Source organism: Borostomias antarcticus (genome assembly GCF_949987555.1).
Source record: "Borostomias antarcticus genome assembly, chromosome: 4".
Taxonomy (NCBI): Eukaryota; Metazoa; Chordata; class Actinopteri; order Stomiiformes; family Stomiidae; genus Borostomias; species Borostomias antarcticus.
This window is the reverse complement of record NC_140237.1, coordinates 8126677-8141317: the sequence shown is the minus strand read 5'-3', so window position 1 is coordinate 8141317 and position 14641 is coordinate 8126677. Positions and strand designations below refer to the sequence as shown.

Genomic DNA, 14641 nt, shown 5'->3' with positions numbered 1-14641 from the left:
CGTTCTAGAGCTTTCTACAGCTATTCATTCAGCTACATTTACACTCATGTCAGATCAGTGGTTTCTCCAAGGATAGGAGGAAGAATGGAAAATTGATTTTTTTTCTTCTTAAAAAAGAAAAAGAAAACAAAGAATCAGAATGATTCTCTTTAACACAAATCGGCATTTGTCCCTCCCAAGCGTGGGATTGTGATTCTAACAATTCTGGCCTAGCCTAGAAGGGTCCCGGGTGTGTCTCCATCTCATCCTCAGACAGAACCAGAGCTAACACACACACCATGCCCTGCAGCATCTCATCCTCAGACAGAACCAGAGCTAACACACACACCATGCCCTGCAGCATCTCATCCTCAGACAGAACCAGAGCTAACACACACACCATGCCCTGCAGCTCCCCCACATGCGGTCAGGGAGACGCCAATCTGACCTCAGGCCGCTAGCGTTAATAGACAAGGTCAGATAATCAACCTCTTGGGGGGTTTCTCCATATAACATTTTATTAAATCCGCTGCAATATTCTTCCCACAGTAATAAGGAAAATACAACATATAGCATTTTTACACTTCAGTCAGGGATCTCAGTAGCGTGTGGAAGATCCATACGCAGCCACAACAGAATACCAACAGAAGAATATTGCAGGGGATTTTGGCACATTTTTTTGGGGGGGTGCTACCCACATGTTTAGCTGTGTTGCTCATTCCATGAATTCACAATCCTTACAAGTTGGACCCCATTGTAAAGGTGACTAATCAGGCTTTCTAATGATATAAAATCCAATACCAATTGGTATTATTAAAGGGGAGAAATAATCAACCAAAATAACGTTTCCAGACTATTTTTGAGGAGTTTAGCATTATTGTGTCTGATAGTGATGAAGGAAAACAGAAAACAAAACTCTAAGTGTTGGGTTGGAGTGTAATATTCACAGTCGAATCGGACTACAATCTTATTTTCCTGGTGGTTAGAATGATATCCCTGAAACAGAAGCTATAATTGACTTGAGTCTAGTCTGTGTTAGGGCCTCTGACGGAGAGTGAGTGCACCAACAAGTCTGCCCTGAACACATGGCGATCAGAACGGGCTGAAGGACACGACTTCATTTTCTTCACAGCAGTCCCCGTCACGGGGAAATGAATTAAAATCTTGACAGAATTAGAAATCAAATTATGGCAGCTTGCCTGCAGCTTTGGAGCTTGGCTGAGCCAGCAAGGACAGGGTCTGAGAGAAGGGTTCTGGCAATCTGGTCTGTGTGTGTGTGTGTGTGTGTGTGTGTGTATGTGTGTGTGTGTGTGTGTGTGTGTGTGTGTGTGTGTGTGTGTGTGTGTGTGTGTGTGTGTGTGTGTGTGTGTGTGTGCGTGCGCGCATGGTGGCTGTCATGGTCTATCTGAGTTCCCTGTGGAGGGAAGGTCTATTAAACTTAAGCTGCTATCATGACTGCAACATTAAAACCAAGGGGGAAAATACATTTGGCACACAACAACTCATTTGGCACAATAACAAGTGTCCCTTACCTCTGACGACAGCCTTATTCCAGAGAACAGTGTAAATACACACAGACATTACATCCTGAAAGAATTAGAAACGCACCCAGACTCCAGGACTGCGCTAGGATGGAGTCAGCCTAAAGAGAGAACGCTAACCCTAACCCACACAGACGAGAGGATATCAGGAGCTCCGTCGCTCAGATGTCCCAGAGTTCTGGACCTGGTCTCTCAAGACAGGCAGCAGTCAGGGCCTCCAGCTGGCCTCTGGCTGAGCCTGGGGCTGTGGCTGGGGCTGGGGCTGTGGCTGAGCCTGGGGCTGAGCCTGTGGTTGGGGCTGAGCCTGTGGCTGCAGATGGCCATGGTGAGAGGTTAGGGGCTCAGGGTTGGAGTATGCTTCCTTCAGGCCCTGTCCTGGCTGCACAACCGGGGGGCTGCTCTTGAGGTCCGGGTAGACCAGGAAGCCGGTGAAGGTGATGTACTTGGCGTGGTTACTGTAGGCCCCGAACCCCTCCCTCTGATGGCTGTAGAGCCACACCGTGTCTCCGCGCCGCAGCGACAGCATCAGGCTCTGGCTCTGGAGCGCACGCTCCCCCTGGTGGTCGTCGTATATCATGGCCTGCACCTCGAGACGGTTTTTCATCAGCTTCACTGACAGGGTCTTGTGGGGCAGCTTCCCGGCGTTGAAGGAGAAGAAGTAGGCTCCAGGGATGCGGCACCTGAACACGCCTGCAGACACATTGAAGTCCCCACCGATGTTGACAAAGTCAGTGTCGAAGCTGATTGGCTGATGCTGCGGGAAGCCCTGGTTCTCTCCCACAATGCTCTGGGTGCGGCCCACAGAGAACGCAGACCGCTGGTCCTCCTCCTCCACCTCCTCTGCCTCCTCCTCCTCCTCTGCCTCCTCTTCCTTCTCTTCCACCTGGTCCTTTTTTGGACGGGGATGGTTATCGGGGGCGGCGGCCTCGTTGCCATGAGCAGTAGCATCGTTGTCATTGATAATGGCCTCTTTGCCATGGGTGGCGTGCTGGTTGCCAAGGTTACCTGTAGACTGCCCGGGGCGTGCCTGCTGGAAGGTGTAGGTGTCGGGGTAGACCAGGTATCCGTTGAAGGTGGTGTAGTGTCCTGTGTTGCTGTAAAGCGCGTAGCGGGGGTCGCCATGGAGACGCAGCCAGACGGTGTCTCCGAAGTCCAGCTGCAGCATGGCACTCTGGGACTGGACTCGCCTCTCCTCACCGCCACCCTCCTCGTACACGATGGCCTGCACCTCGTTGCGGTTCCTCATCAGCATGACGGACAGGTCGCGGTGTGGGAACTTCCCCACGGTGAAGGAGAAGTAGTACGCTCCGGGGATACGGCAGCGGAACAGCCCCGCCCCCGGGTCGAAGTCCCCCCCGATGTTGACATACACTGTGTCAAAGGTCACCACCATCTTGGCGCCGCCCTCCATGCTGCTGGCACGTGCCACCGAGAAGGCGGAGCGCAGCTCCTCGTCGCCGCGCAGACGGGCCAGTGCCCACACGCAGGCGGCCTGGTACAGCAGGCCAATCAGGAGACGGTTGGTCATTGTCATCATGGCTACCTGTAGAGACATGGAAGAAGAGGTCACATGACTGCCATGTGGGGAAGTTGCTCTTCTTTGATAAGACCAGTTGGGTTAGGGTTAAGACATAAGACAGGTTGTGACACCTAAACCGTACTTAAACCCACTATAAGGACTTTTGGACTGGTTATAAAAGTAGTACTGATGCTTCACATTACCTACATTAGCAAATGTGGCCATCTGCGTGAAAATAGACTGTTTCTATTCTATAGATATGTTTGGCTGGTCGGGTTGACCAGAAAGGACAAAACAATGTATTTACCTTGTTGCTAGGTATCCTAACAAGTACCATAATTTTGCTGTCTTACAAAACCAATGCTGGGCTAGGCAAGATATATTTACGACAGGAAGCGGTGGTGCTCATGGGAAATGCCATCGTCTGTCTGGGAAAACACTACCGCTTGAGTCCAAAAGTGCCACTAAAATCAACACAAACTGAAAAACGCCTTGTAGCTGCTTAAAAGTACTTAAAAATAAGAGTAAAATATAATAAAAAATAAAATATTATATAGAAAATATAATTTGAAGTATTAATCTCAATACCTTCTTTCTCTGCTCCCTGTCTCCTCTCTCTCCTCTATCCGCTCCCTGTCTCCTCCTACTCCTCTCCATGTTCCTGCTGTCCTCTGAGAGCCCTTGGGGAGCCCTAGTTCTAATAGTGGATCTCTCTAACTGACTATGCCATTGGGATTACTCTCCCTTTCTGTGATGTCCTGCAGTGGGTCTCTCTCTCTTGGTTTGCACATCCAACAAAATAAAATCTGCTCAAAGCCAACACTCCCCCCCCCCACACACACACACACACACACTCCCCTCTCTCTGTCATGTTTTATTCTTTTATTTTTATCTACTATTTTAACTGTTTTAAATTATTCTGTAAAGCACAATGTGCTACATTTGTTTGTATTCTTCTACTTCGTTTGGGTCAGTTGTTTCTCCCCTCCCCCCCCCAGGCTTGGGGCCGAAGGGCTATGCTTTTACCACCCTGAGCCTGGGTGAGGGGTCACCGGGCTGTATATCCAGGAACACCTCCAGGAGCCATGTCACCGCTTCGTCATCCACAACCGTCAGGCCACGCATTCCATTGGGTGCCCGATGGAGGCGTCGAAAATAATAGATTCTTAGATGCATCTCGATTCTTAATTGGACGATTCTGAATCGATGCACTGACGTCCATAATCGATTTTCCCGCGAGCGACTATAGTGACCATGGATGTTACTGGTGTCATGAGTTGAATACCGTTTGAATTAAGTTTTCTAAGTCAAAGCGTAATGTTGCATTGTGGGTGAACTACATGTGCACTAGACTAAAGAAACATGCAACATGGCAGAGGGAAGCAGCAAGCCAGCGGTAAAGAACCTGCAAAATCTGAGAGCAGACATCTGGGATAATTTTGGATTTCATGAAGTTCCCGGGAAACAAGAACTTGATAAGACACATGCCGTTTGCAAAGCTTGTCACACAAAGATAAAATACTTCTAATATGAGGAACCACCTAAGCTGACGCTGGCTTAGCGTGTTTAGCCTCGGCTAGCAGCGAGACGAAAAAGGCTAACGTTAACTCGGCCCAACCAAAAATCAGCGAGTCGCTGAGTGTGTTGCCAGCTAAGTTTGAGAGAGCACAGAGGATAACTCGGTGTATCGGAGCTTTCATAGCGAAAGATTTAAGACCCTATAATGTTGTCAACAACCCCAGATTTCGCCAACTGGTGAATAAACTGGAACCACGGTACAAGATCCCTTCTCGCCAAACGATTACAGACACGATTGTACCAGCAATGTACAAAGAAACCAAAGCGCAGGTGACGGATGCACTGAGGGAAGCTAGCCGTGTAGCAATCACATGTGATTCATGGACCTCTGTGGCGACCGAGTCGTATATAACCATAACGGCACATTTCCTTAATGGTGATTGGGATATGGTATCGTATGTGCTACAAACGAGAGCAGTTTATGTGAGTCACACTGGGTTTCATCTGGCTGAGCTTCTCTCTGGTGTGATAGAGGAGTGGCAGCTAACTGAGAAAGACGTTGTGCTAGTGAATGACTGAGAAAGACGTTGTGCTAGTGACTGACAACACATCAAACATGATTGTGGCAGCGCAAGTTGCGAAATTACAGCATACGCATAAATTACGGCCATACTTTGAATTTGACATCCCAGCGGCGTTTAATGTGCCCTCAGTCTCAGCTTATGGGAAGAATCCGAAGGATATCCACTTTCTTCCATCGTAGCTCTACCGCCAGCCACCAGCTCAAAGAGAAGCAAAAACCTCTCTGCCTGGAGCCTCAAAAACTGAAGACTGATGTTCCCACAAGATGGAACCTGGCACATAGTTCTTGGAACAACAGCCTGCCATCACAGCTGCGTTGCTCACCCCTCAGGTGAGAAGATCAGAGTGTGACTTAGCCACTCTGAGTGAAACAGATGTGACAAACACAGAGGACACTGTGAAAACCCTGAAGCCGATGTATGAAGTCACACTACTGATGTCAGTGGACAAAAATCCTACTCTCAGCCTCATTGCTCCGCTAAAGGCTCAGCTGATCCAGGATATGTCAGTCACACCCGGAGACACACACATGATCCAAGAGGTCAAGCAGGCCATCCGAAGAGATCTTGAGAAAAGGTACAACAGTGAGGAAGAGAAGAAGATGCTGCACATAACCTCAGCCCTGGATCCCCATGTAAAGGGACTGCCTTTTCTCACAGAGGAGGAGAGATTGGAAGTCTACACCAACGTGTCTGCTGCAGCTGCATCCTTGGAGGTAATAATTTCCCCATGGGAAACCTAATTTATACATATTAAAATAAACTTAATAGTCACAAGTAACTAGCACTCCAACAAGTAAAGGTTTTATAAGACTGAGAAAAATGTATTGTAATTGATGAGATGCACTGGCTGAAAAAGTGCTCTTTTTTCTTTTGTTGAAACACAGGAGGAGATGACCAGGAGGACAGAAATGGCTGAAGCAACTGGAGGAATAGGACTTATGGAAGAAGGTTTGTTTTTGATTAGTTTGTTTCTATGTTTTCTATTGTCTTGTTTTGTTTGCATCAAGGACCTCTGGATTTTTTAATTAATGCTATAAGTGTCTCATCTTCAGATGATGTGCTGCTTGATCATGTGGAGGAAGAGGAGGCCGACGACAGAAGATCCACTTGCTCTCGCTCCGCTCCCAAAAGAAAGGCCTCGGGGCTGCTCGTGAGTTTCTTTCATGGACACTGAACAAGACAAGGCACCACCCAAGACTGCCCATGCCAGGGCTGAGGAAGAAATGGAGAGGTACAGAAAAGCCCCGTCTCTCCCTCTCAAGGGGAAGCCCTTGAAATGGTGGCGTGACAACGAGGTCACATTCCCACTCCTCTCCAGGCTGGCAAATCGATATCTGTGCATCCCAGGCACACGTGTGACAGCTGAGAGAGTTTTCTCCACTGCAGGAGATGTAGTCACTACTAAGAGACGTGCTCTCAAACCCAAACATGTGGATTAACTCGTGTTCTTGCGCAAGAACCTAAACCTCCCCAATGAGAAGAACGAGGAGGACTCAGAGAAGGAGGAGTATTAGAGGGGGATAGAGAGGAGAGGAGCGCCACAGTAATGTTACATTACATTACATTACAGTCATTTAGCAGACGCTTTTATCCAAAGCGACTAACAATAATTGCATTTAACGTAGGAAGAGCCAATGTACTACTACTTGCTAATGTTGCAGTCAGTTCACTCAGTCATGCATGCTAGCCACATTCAGGAAGTGTCTTAGACATTTTTTTTAGTATATTGGTAAAGATTTGTTCTGTTTTTGAGGAGTGAACAATTACACTAAGCTAGGACTATGCTTTTTTTATATCATAAATTATTTAGCAGTTTGATGTTATTTTGTATGCAGTCCTGCTGTTTACTGTGCTCAGACTGCACGTCATATTTGTGATGACAATATTCAGATGAGGAGATAAGATGAGGAGAGGAGTGAGAGAAGGGGGAGCAGCACACAGACCTTTTGTTATCTTTTCTTAGAGCTGCTATTTGTGGGAATCTTTTGTAAGCAGTCCTATTTACTGTGTTCAGACTCCAAGAGTCATATGTGCTACATTCAGGGGAGAGTAGACGGTTAATGTGAAAAAAATGTATTTTTTTTATTTCTTTTGCACTTTAATTTACAGCGTACTGCAGAAGTAATCTGAAGGTCGACACAAATATTGATAGGCTCGACCTATAATTATAGTTTTTTCTTTTGAAAAGGCACTTTTCGATAAAAAAAACAACACCCCAAAGAGTTCATATTTGTCAGACTGTTAATTCATGAACAAGCCATGTGTAGTAATATTGAAAGTTGAGGATGTGATTAATCGAGGTGCATCGGATAATCGTATCGAATCGTGGATTGGTGAATCGTAATAGAATCGAATCGTGAGGGCAGTCAAGATACACACCACTAGTCCTGGATGATGTGGTCAGCGGTTTGTTCCTCGGCGCCACACTTGCACGCCACACAGGATGCCAAGCCCCTTCTGTGCATTGATGAGCGGAAGTGTCTGACGCCGGTCCAAGACGATTAAGCCTCACCCACGCCGGTCTGGGTAGGTCCATACCGGTAGGGGAAGGACCGGTGGCCGGTCGCCAGGTGTGGTCCGCACATCCTGCCTCGCTGATGTTAAGGTCTCTGCATTGCTGCAGGAGATCCCGTGCGGCAGGAACAATAGGGTTTCTCCACTTGAGACGCCGGGGAGGCTCCGCTGTTACAGTGAGCCTGTCGTGGAGCAGGTGGTTAGGCTCCATGGCCCAGCAGGCGAGACGTGCTGTGGTTACTGTGCGGTGGAGGCCAACGGGCTGGATGCCTGCAAGGATGGGAAGGTTGTCCACAGGCATCCTGTCACGATGTGCAAGGCTTCGTTGATAGGTGGATCAATGAGGCAAGTGTGAGTGCTGCGGCACCACACCAGTGCGCAATATTCACTGGTCGAGTACACCAAGGCTAGGGCTGCCGTATACAGTGTTTTTGCGCCGGCACCCCAGCCTGATCGGACCAGTCGCCTCATCAATGCCACAAGAGCTTTTAACTTCTTGCGCAGTGACTCGAGGTGTCGGTGGAACGTGAGCGACCTGTCCAGAATCACACCGAGATAGGCTGGTTTGGGGCAGCATGGCAGAAGTGTTCCATCGATCTGCAATCGCAACTCACGTTTGGCTCCTTCCTTGTTGTTAAGGTGGAAGGCCGCCAACACCATCTTTGACTCGCTGAGCTTCAATCTCCATTTACGGAGGTATGCTGCTAGTGTCTGCATGTCTTGGCTCAAGGTCTCCTCTACGGCCTGCCAGTCTCCAGCAGAATACACCAGCGCAAGGTCGTCTGCGTAGGCATACAATTCAATTCAATAACCTTTATTTAAACTCGAAGGACACTGAGGTTGCCCTCATTTACAGTGATGACGAGTAACGCTGCGCTCACACGCTTGCGTTTGATGCGCGTCCGTCAACGTATGGCCGAAGGCGTGTCTGCCGCACGCAACAACAACCAATCACATTGTCCGAAACTGCGCTCGCAACAGCCAGTAGATTCTCCGAACCTGCTAGCGCGCACTATTTTGAAAACCCACCCGGTTTTTTGTTTAGTGCTGTCATGGATGCTAATCTGGTTGAACGTGTGGCGATCGTTTATGCATTGTGGTTGAGGTGACGTGAACGTGGTGCCCGCAGGTATTGGGTACATCCTATCCTGCAAACAAACAGCGATGATTTGTCCTCCATCTTGGTATCAAAAAATTTGAAAATCCCGCCTTGCGATGACGTCTTTCTCCGTCAAGACATTTGATAGGTCGGCAGCTCCAGCAACGCATCTGAAAGTTGAACATTTCTCAACTTTCGACGCTAGCAACGCAGTCAACGCAACGCACCGGGACAACAACGGAACCAGAATACCATTCGGCTGCAGCCATTGAAAGTGAATGGCATCCGTCAATGTTGACGCATCAAACTCAAGCGTGTGAGCGGCCCGTAAAGAAGGTGAGATAAAACAAGAAAGGCAATAATAAGAGAAAAAACAAACAAAAAAAACAACATTAAAAGCAAGATAAAATAGAGTTAAAATATGAATGTACAAAGGAAGAACATGAGCAGTTTTCCAAACTGTAGGTACAACACCAGAGGACAATGACGGGTTAAAAATATGTGATAATTGCTCAGCTATTAAGGGGGCAGATAGCTGGAGAAAAAAGGGATCCAGGTTATCTTCACCAGTGGATTTCTTAGTGTCAATAGCTAGGAGAGCATCAAGTACCACACTAGTGGGGATATAACTAAAAGAAAACTGGGAAGCAGCATTAAGGGAAGGCACGTAGGCCTGCTCAAGAGACAGATGAATATCATTAAAAGACGGGGATCTTAGAATATCGTCTTTAAAAATATGGCCAGCTGACGTTTGACTCACCGAGATAACTTTGGTGTAATTCGGAGGCCTGTAGAAGAAATTTAAAATCCAGCGCGAGCCAAGTATATCCATGTAATGGCGGCGGACGGGGCACTGAGAATGCATCTTCTAAAAAATCTATTTTCTGCCGCGAAACGGTTGTTTTCATCACTCTGTCTTTATGAATCGCTAGTTGTGCTTACATAGAGCGAGGGCTTGTTGTGGATTTGCACATGCCTCTGTAATATGATCTTTAGAAACGTCTTTAGAAGAACGAAATAGCTTCCCCACTTGCTCCAGCACGCATGCGCACAGCGCGCAAACTGGCTATTCTCCATCTGTAGGCTACACTCGCGGCTCACATTCTCTACGCTACGATTGGCGTCCATCTTATTCTAAGTCATCTTCTATATCCTCAAAATCTGATAAATATTCAGGCATATTGTACACAATATTCCAGGCACCAACAAGCCGATCGTAGAGTAAAGAATGTGAGCTGCGAGTGTAGCCTACAGACGTAACAGACGTGCCAGTCTGCGCACTGTGCGCATGCGTGCTGGAGCAAGTGGGGAAGCTATTTCGTTTCTAAAGACGTTTCTAAAGATCATATTACAGAGGCATGTGAAAAACCACAAAAAGCCCTCACTCTATGTAAGCACAACAGTGCCCCGTCCGCCGCCATTACATGGATATACTTGGCTCGCTCTGGATTTTAAATTTCTTCTACAGGCCTCCCAATTACACCAAAGTTATCTCGGTGAGTCAAACGTCTTATAATATGCCTCTAGATAAGGTCCAGGTTGTCAAAAACTAGCATTCTCCTTTAAGGGCTCTGAAAGCAGCCCAATGAGAGTCCTTATTAGTACGTCTAGCCAGGGACCATGCTGTATTTCTAGATACTTCCTGGAGACTGTGATCGGCAGGTCGTAGGTGTAGATGTTATAGCCTGAAGGAGGGCGGCCAGGACAGATCCCTGGGGGACACCTGCTTCGCTGTGCGCTATCGGTGGTGAGGGTGAAGCTGCGGTTTCGGACAAGCTCCATGATCATGCTGATCATGTCTGTATGAACAGTGCCATATAAATAATATAAATAAAGTCAACTTTGACTTTGAATCTCGCCACTCATCTTCACTACAGAAGCTCATTATATCCTTAGGCCCTCAAACCACTGGGAATCCAACCCCAGTTGGATTCAAACATCTACCATTAGACCTAGTTAAGTTTGAGGCATCTATTTCACTGTGAGGGTTTGGTTCCAAACAATGGCGTAACTAGCAAATATGCAGGTAATGCAGCGGCATTGGTGCCCGCAATGACTTAGGGCACGCCCCATTTCATTCATTTAGTGAACCCTGTCAGTACCCATTCGGTTCCAGCTGCGCGATCGGTTCCAATAGCATTTGCACATGCGCGCCCGTTCAATCATTTTGTACGGCAACACCACTTGACACACTTGATAATGGAACCGATCAGGCACTGACAACCATAAACTCGATACTTGATCTGTTCCGCAATCTGCGAATATGATGTGCCGAACAGCTATATAGCTGGCTAACTTTAGCTACATATTTAGACAATTTTATAGCAGCTAGCTAGTAGCTAGACGACAATGCCGACTAGTTGAAGCTAGTAACAAGTTCATAGGAGCTAGCTAAGTAGACTAGCTAAACCTAATAACTTGGTAATGTACTGAGTTCTATGCATAAATCAATCACCCAAAATATATTGATCAAGCAAAACAGGGCATTGTATTCATTGCTAGTGTAATGAATCAGCAATACAACTTTTTGAACATTTTATGTGCAGCCCAATAGTCGAGTGTCTGCTCTTATGTGTAACAGAATGCTTTGTGGTTATGGTTAAAAGTGATGCAACGACACCATCTAGCTGTAGGGTAGACGACGTTGTGACAGTGGGATTGTGCGTTGCACTTACCCAGACTGTTTTGCTTGATCAATAAAACATTTTGGGTGATTGATTTATGCATAGAACTCATACCAAGTTATTAGCTTTAACTACTCTGCTTAGCTAACTAGCTCCTATGAACTTGTTGCTAGCTTTAGCTAGTCTGCTTAGCTGTCTAGCTACTAGCTTGCTGCTATGAACTAAATATGTAGCTAACTTTAGCTAGCAAGCTCTTGGACTAAATGTTCATCACGTCGTAAGTATTCGCGGAATGGATCATGTATCAAGTTTGTTCAAGTGGAGTCGCCGTACATGATAACGGACCAGGCGCGCATGCGCAGAGGCTATTGGAACAGATCGGGCAGCTGGGACCAAGCAGGTACTGACACGCCCAACGCAACCAATTGTGCCTATGCTATTCTGGATTTAGGGCCCACCCTTTTTCATTATTTTACCAAGGCCAACACAGCCAATTGACCCTTCGCTAAGACCCACCAGTACAGAGGCATGATGCAGAGAGCTTGTCCGAAACCGCAGCTTCACCCTCACCACCGATAGCGCACAGCGAAGCAGGTGTCCCCCAGGGATCTGTCCTGGCCGCCCTCCTTTAGGCTATTACATCTACACCTACGACCTGCTGATCACAGTAACACAATCACACAATGATAGTACAATCAACTGTGAATGTGGACCTTAATTATATTCATGTAATCTATTTCTCAGATCTATCCACAGCAATTTAGTATGGAACTAATTCCATAAACAATCAAGCGAACAACAATATTAAGTTATAAATAAGTGTAAATAAATGATGAATTACAGGACCTTTATTCAGCCACACGGTGATCACACACACACACAGGGAGCGTTGACACGGCACACAGCGCACACACATCTAACTTTCGGGCATCGCCGGTGGAAATTGTTCCTTGCATTTCTCCCATTCAAGCCGTCCTCCTCCAGGGGCAGCCAGGAGCAGTGGGCAGCCATTGTTCATGGCGCCCGGGGACCAAGTCCAAGTGCTCAGTCCATGTCCTTGTCAGGGACTGGACCGAAGAGCATCTGTTATTCTGCATGTTTTTCATATTGGGTTATTTTTGGAGGAAACCCTTGCAAACCCAGTGAGAATCCCCAGCTGGCCCATGCGCGCTGCCTACTGCCTGCTCCCGGCTGCCCTTGGGGGAAGGACAAGAGGATGGGTCAAGAGCAGGAGAAGCATTTCCGTGTCATGCTTTTAGGGCAGAATCCTCATTAGGATGCGAGGGCGCATAACCTCCAGGGCGCACTGATATCCAGATGTGGATGACCTCAGGGTGCACTTGTTTTCACTCGCAAAGGAATGCAGTTCAAGTCGCGCTTCGGAAGATAATAATAATTAAAATGTAGGCTATCCCCTATGTTGTAACTTGCATGTTCTGTTGTTAGAAGTAAGCACTTGTCTGTTTGCCGTTTTTGATAAGCACTTGTATGTTTTTTTTCCGATCCGATCTTCCGAGTCGTGCATTCGGGTCCATATCCGTAGGCTACATAGTCTAATAATTTGTATTTACAGTAGGCCTACCTCATATCCCCTGTCACTTGTGTGTTTGCCGTTTTGAAATGCATTTAGGCCTATCATTAGGCGACCCTAATGTGTGTGTTTGTATATCTGTGTGTTTCCTTTGTCTCCCACTGCATGTGTGCTGTGTCACATGCCGCATGATGAATAAAGAATTCTTCTTCTGAATGCGTAGTTACATGCAGTAGTACCAATAGCCTAGCCAGCCAGACCTCACAACCTATGGCTTTTCCAGCCTGCCTCAATGACTACCGCCCGGTAGCTCTCACCTCCGTGGTGATAGAAGTGCTTTGAGAAGCTGGTCAAGGAACACATCTGCTCCTCACTGCCCAGCAAACTAGACCCCCTTCAGTTCGCATACAAACCCAACAGATCCACAGAAGATGCGATAGCTCACAGTATCCTAGCCCACCTAGACAAGAACGAGGGGAATGTGTTGGGTTATGTGAGACTGCTGTTCATCGACTACAGTTCAGCTTTCAACACTATAACCCCACTCAGACTCGACACCAAGCTCAGGGTCCTGGAGCAAAGCGACGTCCTCTGCAAGTGGATCCCAGAAAACAGATGGGGAAGGTAGGTAGTCACCCCTCATCCTCTCTTACCCTCAACACAAGAGCCCTCCAGGGCTGTGTTTGGTCCCCACTACTGTACTCCTTATACACGCATGACTGTACAGCCACCTTTCACTCCAAAACCATTATCAAGTTTTCTGATGACACAGTGGCCTGATCACCAACAATGAGAGGGCCTACCTGGAGGAGGAGAGGCTCCTGACCCAGTGGTGTCAGGAAAACAACCTCCATCTGAACCAGCAAAACAAAGGAGATGCTGGTGGACTTTGGGAGGAAGCCTGAGAGGAACTACACCCTTCTAATCATCAACGGGATCCTTGTAGAGAGAGTGGACAACTTCAAGTACCTTGGCGTCCAGATCACCAAGGACCTGACATGGTCATCAAACAGACACTGTAGTGATGAAAGCACACCAGAGACAGTACAACCTCAGACAACTGAGGAAATTCAGAGCGTCCCACCAGATCCGACGGAGGTCCACGATCGAGAGCATCCTGACCCAGAATATCACCACCTGGTACGGGAACAGCAACTCTCAGGATCGCAAGGCCCTACAGAGAGTGGTAGGGTCAGCTGAACGTACCTTGAGGGGGGGGGGGCACTCCCCCACCTTGAAGATATCTACTCTAGAAGATGCAAGACCAAGGCCAACAGGATCCTGAGAGACCCCAGCCACCGAGGCAACAGACTGTTCTTTCTTCTACGGTCAGGGAAAAGACAGGGCGAGCATGGAGAGACTCAGGAAGAGCTTCTTACCGCAAGCCATCCGGCTCCTGAATGACTATCTAACGTATACTGTAGCACCACTACACCCAAAGGAGCAGGATATCTAGTGTACATAATACAACCATTTTCAATGCAAATGTCTTACACCCCCCCGGGATTATGTATTATAGCTATAGTTTGTACATAACTCATTCATGCCCCCCCCCCACCGGGTGATTTATTATTTATTCATATCCATATGTAGCACATACATAATCCATCTCATACTGTATAGAAAGGGTACTTATTGTGTAACTAGTGTTTGTACATTTTTATAATTTTCGTAATTTGTAACTTCTAAATTTCTCATTTGTAATTACATATTAGAGTTTATCTGTATCAAG

At 47.2% G+C, this 14641-nt stretch overlaps 1 protein-coding gene across 1 annotated transcript; it reads right to left on the bottom strand.

Annotated features, from left to right (window-relative positions):
• Positions 1-1728: 1728 nt before the first annotated feature.
• Positions 1729-3057, bottom strand: c1qtnf4 (C1q and TNF related 4; the record flags this gene model as incomplete). The annotated part of the gene is made up of 1 exon (XM_084437284.1): positions 1729-3057. One exon carries the CDS (start codon positions 3055-3057, stop codon positions 1729-1731), a length of 1329 nt encoding a protein of 442 aa, XP_084293410.1.
• Between the last annotated feature and the right edge of the window lie 11584 nt (positions 3058-14641).